The following is an 8,082-nucleotide window of genomic DNA, read 5'->3' as shown; positions in this document are numbered from 1 at the left end:
CAAGGGCGGAGCTACCAGCCAAGGGCGGAGCTACCAGCCAAGGGCGGAGCTACCAGCCAAGGGCGGAGCTACCAGCCAAGGGCTCTCACGTTGTTCCTCAAAAGGAAACAGTAATAGTTTTGCCTCCTTTTTTGTGTTCCCTACCGCACTTCATAGCTGGAGATCACACGTTTTTTGTTTTTGTTTTTTTTTAATTTTTTAGATGTTTATTTTTGAGAGAGAGAGCACAAGTGGGAGAAGGGCACACACACACAGAGAGAGAGAGAGAGAGAGAGAGAGAGAGAGAGAGAGAAACAGAATCTGAAGTAGGCTCCAGGCTCTGAGCTGTCAGCGCAGAGGTGGGACTCAAACCCGTAAACCGCAAGATCATGACCTGAACCTAAGTCAGATGCCCAACTGGCTGAGCCACCCAGGTGCCCGGAAATCACACATTTCTCAAACTGTATTCTTCATGAAAATGAGAGGGAAAGAGAAAGAACTAACAAAACTTAGAAAAAGCATACTGATCAGCTCTTGCTTGGCTTTGTTTTTGTATAATTCTGAATCCATTCGCAGATCTTTGAAAATAGGAGAGATCCATAGAACCCACTGCTACCTTCCTGTTATATTCAGTTACAGTATGTTTCTGGAGTGAAAAAGTGTTTTGAAAGGAAACAGGAGGATGTGATCAGGGAGTAGCTGTTTTGTTTGCAAGATAGTGTTACCATAACTACAAAAAATTCATTGTTGTGGGAATTAGGAATAAATATATGGTCCTCTTACCCTTGGCAAGGGAAACTGTTCAATGTATAGAATTACAAAATACTAATATTTTATAAATCATGCTTAATTCTTCCTTGCTTTTCATTTCCACTGCCTTCAGTGTTGATATTTCTTAACTGTCTCACGTGGGAATTTTAATACTTGCTTAGAATTCAAAATGTGAGCATCTGCCAAGAATTAAATAGAATGTAATTTCACAAAATCTCAATTCTAATTTTTTAAAAAAGTGACAAAGCCAACCATCTTTAAAATGGATGCTGAGGGGGGCGCTCAGTCAGTTGGGCATCCGACTTCAGCTCAGGTCACGATCTCGCGGTCCGTGAGTTTGAGCCCCGCGTCGGGCTCTGTGCTGACAGCTCAGAGCCTGGAGCTTGCTTCGGATTCTGTGTCTCCCTCTCTCTCTGCCCCTCCCCTGTTCATGCTCTGTCTCTCTGTCTCAAAAATAAATAAAAACATTAAAAAATAAATAAATAAAATGGATACTGAGGAAACTATCAAACATGCCTGGAAGTGTTTATAATTATTAGTATTTCATATACTTGCATGTTCATATTTATTTTTAAGACCGATGTGCTGTTTAAAAATCCTAACTATATCTCTAATAATTTAGTTGCCCATATTACTTTAATATGTAGGAATAATATAGTAAATAATAGAGTCAGTCTTAAAGTTCACCTCCCTTTGGAGCAGCCTGTGGTACATTGGAAATCTAGCACTCAGTGTAAGGTCTGACATACAATTGGTTGCTTAATATATGTAGGTTTTTAAAGTTTATTTATTTTGAAAGAGAGACATTGCAAGTGGGGAAGGGATAGAGGGGGGGAACAGAGAATCCCAAGCAGGCTCTGCACTGCCAGCGCAGAGCCCGATGTAGGGCTTGAACCCGTGAAACCGCGAGATCATGACCTGAGCCAAAACCCAGAGTGGGTCACTTAACCAATTGAGCCACCCAGGCACCCCTTTAATTTTTTTTAAGTTTATTTATTTTTGAGAGAGAGAAAGAGGTGCAGAGAGACACACACACACACACACACACACACACACACACACACACACAGAATCCGGAGCAGGGTCCAGGCTCTGAGCTGTCAGCACAGAGCCTGACTGGGGGCTCAAGCTCACAAACTGTGAGATCATGACCTGAGCCAAAGTCAGATGCTCAACCAACTGAGCCACCCAGGTGCCCCTTAATATCTGTATTTTTTAGATGAATGAGCAAAAATAATGTAATTTTTAAGTAAATTATGTTTTCTAAATCACAAGGGATATTTGAACATTAGAAGAATAAATATTTGATCACAAATCATTTCACATTTTCACATTGGAAAAATATTGCAAAGTGGTAGGAAAATATTCAAACTGAGAGAAGTTAACAAATGATTTTTAATTCAGTATCAACAACTAATTGAAGGTTCTGCACATAAACCAAAAACAAAGGTATTTTTCAGGTTCCTTTATTATGTTATCTTTGACAAGCCTAAGGAATATTTCTTAAAGTATTGAGAATTTTCTTAGGTCTGTTTTGTTACATTTCACTTATTAAATTGCATAAAAGTAAAGTTAATGTTGCTGTCCCAGTAATTGAAGTTGGGTTTTTTTCATTATTGCCATTTATTAACAAATGGGAGTAGAACCATTTTTTTTTCCTCAGCCTTATAGAGTAACTCGCTCTTTATTGCTCTATTTCGTCTCAGATGTTTAGGATAGATATATATATATATAGTTATTTTTTACCAAACAATGCTAATTTTGTAGAATTACATATTCCCAAATGAACCTTGAGAAAAAGATTTTGTTGTTTTGCTTTTGTAAAAGAGGGACTATGGCTGTAGGATATTATGTGTCTTTAAAGAAGATGCTAAATGCACATTACTAGCATCATTCATAGAAATTCTATCCAGGGGGGTAAATAGAAAATGAAAAAAAAAAATTGAAAAGAAAGCCAAAGAGGAGAGAATATGAACATAGAAAATATGAGGAAAGTAGATAAAATAAGATGGAGGACATCCAAAAATATCAGTAATCACAACAGTGGACTAATTCGTCCAATTAAAAGCTAATGACATCAAAAAGGTACATTCACAGGGGCGCCTGGGTGGCTCAGTCGATTGAGCTTCCGACTTTGCCTCAGGTCGTGATCTCATAGTTCATGAGTTCAAGCCCCAGGTTGGGCTGTCTGCTGTCAGCAGAGCCTGCTTGGGATCTTCTGTCCTCCTCGCTCTCTGCCCTTCCCCCACTGCCTGCCCCCCCCTCCAATAAACTTAAAAGGTACATTTATATAAAATGTTCCCCTGAAGCTAGATCTCAGGGAACTCTGCCATTCCAGATACAACTGGGAAGTACCCTTCCCCTAAAAAAGTACATTTATATAAAACTCTAGAAAATACAATCTAATCTAGAGTGATAGAAAATGATAGTCATCGCTGGTGGGGTGGGGCACCTCATACATAAAAGTCATTTGTGCTGAGAAAAGACTTAAATTTCAAAGGTAAAACCATAATACTTTGAGAAATGATCTAGGAGAACATCAATCTGAATATAGAAAGATTCCTTTCTCTCTTTCTTTCTTTCTTTCTTTCTTTCTTTCTTTCTTTCGAGAGGGAGAGCATAAGCAGGGGAGGGGCAAAGAGAGAGAGGGAGAGAGAATTCCAAGCAGGTTCTGTGCTTGTAGCACAGAGCCTGATGTAGGGCTCAAACCCACGAACTGAGATCATGACCTGAGCTGAAGTCAAAAGCTGGACACTCAACTGACTGAGCCACGTAGGCGCCCCTAGAAGGATTTCTTAAGACACAGAAAGCACAGAAGGAAGAAACTGATAAATTCAGTAATGTGCAGATCTAAAACTTCTGTTTCTCACACACACACACACACACACACACACACACACCAAAAAGAGCTGGGAAAAAAATATTTATCGCCCATTTAATTGACAAAGAATTAGTATTTCTGTGGAATTTCCATGACTCAATAAAAAAAGACAACCCAGGAGAAAAATGGGCAAAAGATATAAACAGGCATGCGACATTAACAGGAGTCCCAAATAACCAATAAACAGGAAAAGAGGCTCAACCACAATCTTCAGAGAAATGTGAATGATAGCCAACATCAGAGCCCATTTGCAAGCCCCCACCTCCCATTAATAAAAAGTCCGTATTAAGCAAAGATGCCCGCAAAGATGTGTTGACAAAGACATAACCATAGCACATGTCTGCTCTTAGAGAGTAAACTGGTACAAACACTTTGGGAAACTATTTGGCGGTATCTGCTGAAGTTAAAGATGGGCCAAGTGTAAGGCCCACGAATTCCACTTATAGGTGGGTCCGCCAGGGAAACTCCTGCATTTAGGTACCAAGAGATGTGTGCAAGAATGTTCATGGCACCACTGTAGCAGACAATATGGGGCAGTCCAGATTCCACCAGCATTGGATAAATCACCGTGTGGCTCTTGGGTGGAATACTCCGTAGCAGCAGGAAAAAAAACGACTTAAAGCTACAAGGAAGACTCTTAGGAGCAGAATGTAAGGGAAAAAGCTCACAAAAAGTTACAGAAGCGTACATGCAATGTGGTTATGTCTTTCAGGACACAAATAAATGTAAAACTATCAAGAAAAGCATGGGAATAATAAGCACAAAACCCAGAAATGGTTACTTTGAAGGAGGAAACAGATGAGCTGGAAAAAGCCAGTCTGGCTCAGTGGGGACTTCAAACCAGTACAGTGTTCTTGTTCTGTGATTGCGTGTATTTAGATCTTTGTTTATACTTGACATTTGTTTATTTTATAATTCGAACCTATACAATATTTCATAAAGTTAATTACTTTTAAAATAGGTGCAAATTACCGAATTTAGCCCATAACAATGGGATACCTATGTACACCTGCAATAAAAGTACACGTTTTTGGAAAAACGGTAAATCATGAGTTCCATCCCATTACTTACGTTTAATTAAATTTCCTTTTGCTAAAGGTTTTCCTTCTTCTCCCCCCTCCCCATTTCCCCTGCCCTGCTGCTCCCCGATTTTTAGGAGAGATTTGAAGCACTTTTCACTGTCTATGATGACCAAGTGACATTTCAGTTGTTCAAAAGCTTTAGAAGAGTCAGAATAAATTTCAGCAAACCAGAAGCAGCAGCAAGAGCGCGAATAGAACTCAACGAAACAGACTTCAACGGGAAGAAGCTGAAGCTGTATTTTGCACAGGTACGGGTGGACAGGGAGGGCACTGTTCTCTCAACCTCCTTTCCTCCCAAAGTACCGTCAGTTCTCCATTTTCTTGCTTATTGCATCAGAGGTCTTTGAATCCCAAGCAGCAAGTAATGTAAAAGTATTTTTCCTTTATTTTACAGATATATAAATATTTATTAAGCATATTTTCCCTCCTAACTCTGTTTTGCTTATACTGATAGTCAAAGGAATTCATTTTTCTGGGCACCATTTCTCAACTGGTGAAGCCCTGACACCTTAAGATCAGTGAATTAACTTTTCTCCCGTGCACTTGTGATGTGACATCCTTGGGAGAATTGAGAAAATCGTCTCTGAAACCGTTTCTATGTTGTGTGATTCATACGAGACCCCCTCACTGAAAATGGCTGCCAGCCTAGGGATGACCAGGGGGGTGGCGAGGACCGTGCAAAAAAGGCTGTTTCTGGGAGCCTGTGGGTTACCAAGAACCGGAAGTGCTTACTGTTCTAATCCCTATTGGTGGAATTCTCTGAAACTAATTTCTCCTCAGAAGAATTGATGACATAAAGGCTTTTGACCTCTATCCATGTATTAAGTGGGCTGTTTTACTTTCAACTGATGCTTTTCCCCCTTGGTCTTAACTTTCAAATTAAAAAAAAAGGGGGCGGGGGGAGGAAGTACCTGAGTGGCTCAGTCGGTTAAGCGCCCGAGTCTTGATTTCAGTCCAGGTCATATCTCTGGGTTCATGAGTTTGAGTCCCACTTCAGGTGCCACGCTGACAATGTAGAGCCTGCTTGGGATTCTCTCTCTTCCTCTCTACCCCCCTCCCGCGCTCGCTCTCTCTCTCTCTCTCTCTCTCTCAAAAATAATAAATAAACTTTAAAAAAGCAGAAAACCTAGATGACAGTTGTCAGGATATTTCAGTGGAGCTACTTGAGACGCAGCCGATGTGACCTAATCTCTTCTACAATCGGCATGTAGGTCTCCTACCATTCATTGTTCCTTCATCTGTTTGTCAGTTGCTTCTTCCAGGCAGCTGTCGAACACCTAGTGTGCGTGGGCTCTGTGCTGTGCACCGTGTGCGCTCTGGGGTAAACTAAACGGACCGGCCGCCCTGGGGGGTGCGGGCTGTGGAGGGGGGCTTGGCTTTCGTGGTCTGCGAAGAGGTGTCACAGCCTGAAGAGGAAAAGGAAGAAACAGCCCCGTGGCAACCTGGTCTTGAGAACCTCCGTCCTTCCCCACAGGTACGGATGTCCAGTGAAACACGGGACAAGTCGTATTTACTGCCACCCCAGCCAGTCAAACAGTTCCTCATCTCCCCTCCCGCGTCGCCTCCGGTGGGGTGGAAGCAGGGGGAAGACGCGACACCTGTTATAAATTATGACTTACTCTGTGCAGTTTCCAAACTGGGACCAGGTAACAAACTTTCATCTTTCCTTTTTCTCTTTTTTCCCCCCAAGAAACTTTTTTGTTTTTGAGAGAGAGCAGAGGGGGAGGAGCAGAGGGGTGGGGGGGGGGGGTGAGAGAGAGGGAATATCTCAGGCAGGTTCCACACTCAGCCCAGAGCCCGATGTGGCTCTGGATCCCATGACCCTGGGATCATGACCTGAGCCAAAATCAAGAGTCTGATGCTCGACTAACTGAGCCCCGCAGGCATGAGAAACCTGAGAAACTTTTGTGTTAAAGGCCATATTCAGCGATTTGTGTTCTAGCCAACTGGTAGCAACACGATCAGAGTGGAGGATAAAGTCAAATAAACCCGGGTTCAAACTCTAGTGTTTGCTAACTTTGTGATTTTTTTTTTTTAAGATTTAAAAAAAATGTTTGTTGATTTTTGAGAGGGAGAGAGGGGGACAGAAGATCTGAAGTGGGCTCTGTGCTGACAGCAGAGAGCCAGATATGGAGCTTGAACTCAGGAACTGTGAGATCATGACCTGAGCCAAAGGCAGACGCTTAACCGACTGCGCCACCCAGCTGCCCCTTTAAGATTTTATTTTTTGGGGCGCCTGGGTGGCGCAGTCGGTTAAGCGTCCGACTTCAGCCAGGTCACGATCTCGCGGTCCGTGAGTTCGAGCCCCGAGTCGGGCTCTGGGCTGATGGCTCGGAGCCTGGAGCCTGTTTCCGATTCTTTGTCTCCCTCTCTCTCTGCCCCTCCCCTGTTCATGCTCTGTCTCTCTCTGTCCCAAAAATAAATTAAAAAAAAAAAAAAAACGTTGAAAAAAAGATTTTATTTTTTAAATAATCTCTACACCCAATGTGAAGCTTGAACTCACAACCCCGAGACCAAAAGTCACATGCCGGTTGCCCTGCGAACTGTGATCTTCAGCAAGTTACTTAGCTCCAATTTCTGAACCTGTTTTCTCATCTAAAGTAGTGGTCGTAATAGCTCCCATTCAGTGTGGACTCAGTAGAAGGATTAAATGTTATATACATAATACTCAATAAATGTAACCACAGTTTTAACTGCTGCAGATTCTACTAGTAATAACAGGCCGTTAGTGAATGTTGGTTACCTTGTCTACACTGAAGACTTACTTCAAGGAATTGGTGGCAATACCAAACCATTCCTTCTAAATTCTTCTACTTATTTTCATTTCTTTTTCTTTGATTTCTCTCATCTCTTTAAAATAATATAAGAAATCAATGCCATTGCTGGTTGTCCACCTACAATAATATTATGCCTCTTATAGAGGGAAACAGGCTTTTTAGGAAGGTGGCTTACTGTTGTTTTTAGACATTATAGGCTATATCTTAGATGTATGAGGTCCTATAATAAAGGGCTTGCTTGGGGCATCTGGGTGGCTCGGTGGGTTAAGTGTCCGACTTCAACTCAGGTCATGATCTCACAGCTTAGGAGTTTGAGCCCCACGTCAGGCTCCGTGCTGACAGCTCAGAGCCTGGAGCTTGCTTCGGATTCTGTCTCTCCCTCTCTCTCTGCCCCTCCCCTGCTCATGCTCGCTCACTCGCTCTCTCTCTCTCTCCCTCAAAAAACATAAATAAACATTTAAAAATTAAAAAAAATAATAAAGGGCTTGCTGATGCTGCCTGGCACCTTACAAGTCTCTCCTGCAAGAAAACCAAAATCATCCTAAAGTTAAGCAGTTCACTCATACTGTTCATACAACAGTAATTAGCATTT

At 42.0% G+C, this 8,082-nt stretch overlaps 1 protein-coding gene across 3 annotated transcripts in view; it reads left to right on the top strand.

Annotated features, from left to right (window-relative positions):
• Positions 1–8,082, top strand: part of RCAN3 (RCAN family member 3) — a 51,483-nt gene that overhangs the window by 25,904 nt on the left and 17,497 nt on the right. For all 3 annotated transcript variants that reach the window (XR_007454882.1, XM_049617787.1, XM_049617786.1), the window contains exons 3-4: positions 4,788–4,961; positions 6,188–6,359. Coding sequence is in view for 2 of the 3 variants with exons in the window: in XM_049617787.1 (XP_049473744.1) it covers positions 4,788–4,961; positions 6,188–6,359 (346 nt within the window). In the remaining variant the exon portion in view is untranslated. The remainder of the gene's footprint in view (positions 1–4,787; positions 4,962–6,187; positions 6,360–8,082) is intronic.

Source organism: Panthera uncia (assembly GCF_023721935.1).
Source record: "Panthera uncia isolate 11264 chromosome C1 unlocalized genomic scaffold, Puncia_PCG_1.0 HiC_scaffold_4, whole genome shotgun sequence".
Classification (NCBI taxonomy): domain Eukaryota; kingdom Metazoa; phylum Chordata; class Mammalia; order Carnivora; family Felidae; genus Panthera; species Panthera uncia.
Note: the sequence above shows the minus strand (reverse complement) of the source record. Positions and strands in the feature narration are given on the sequence as shown.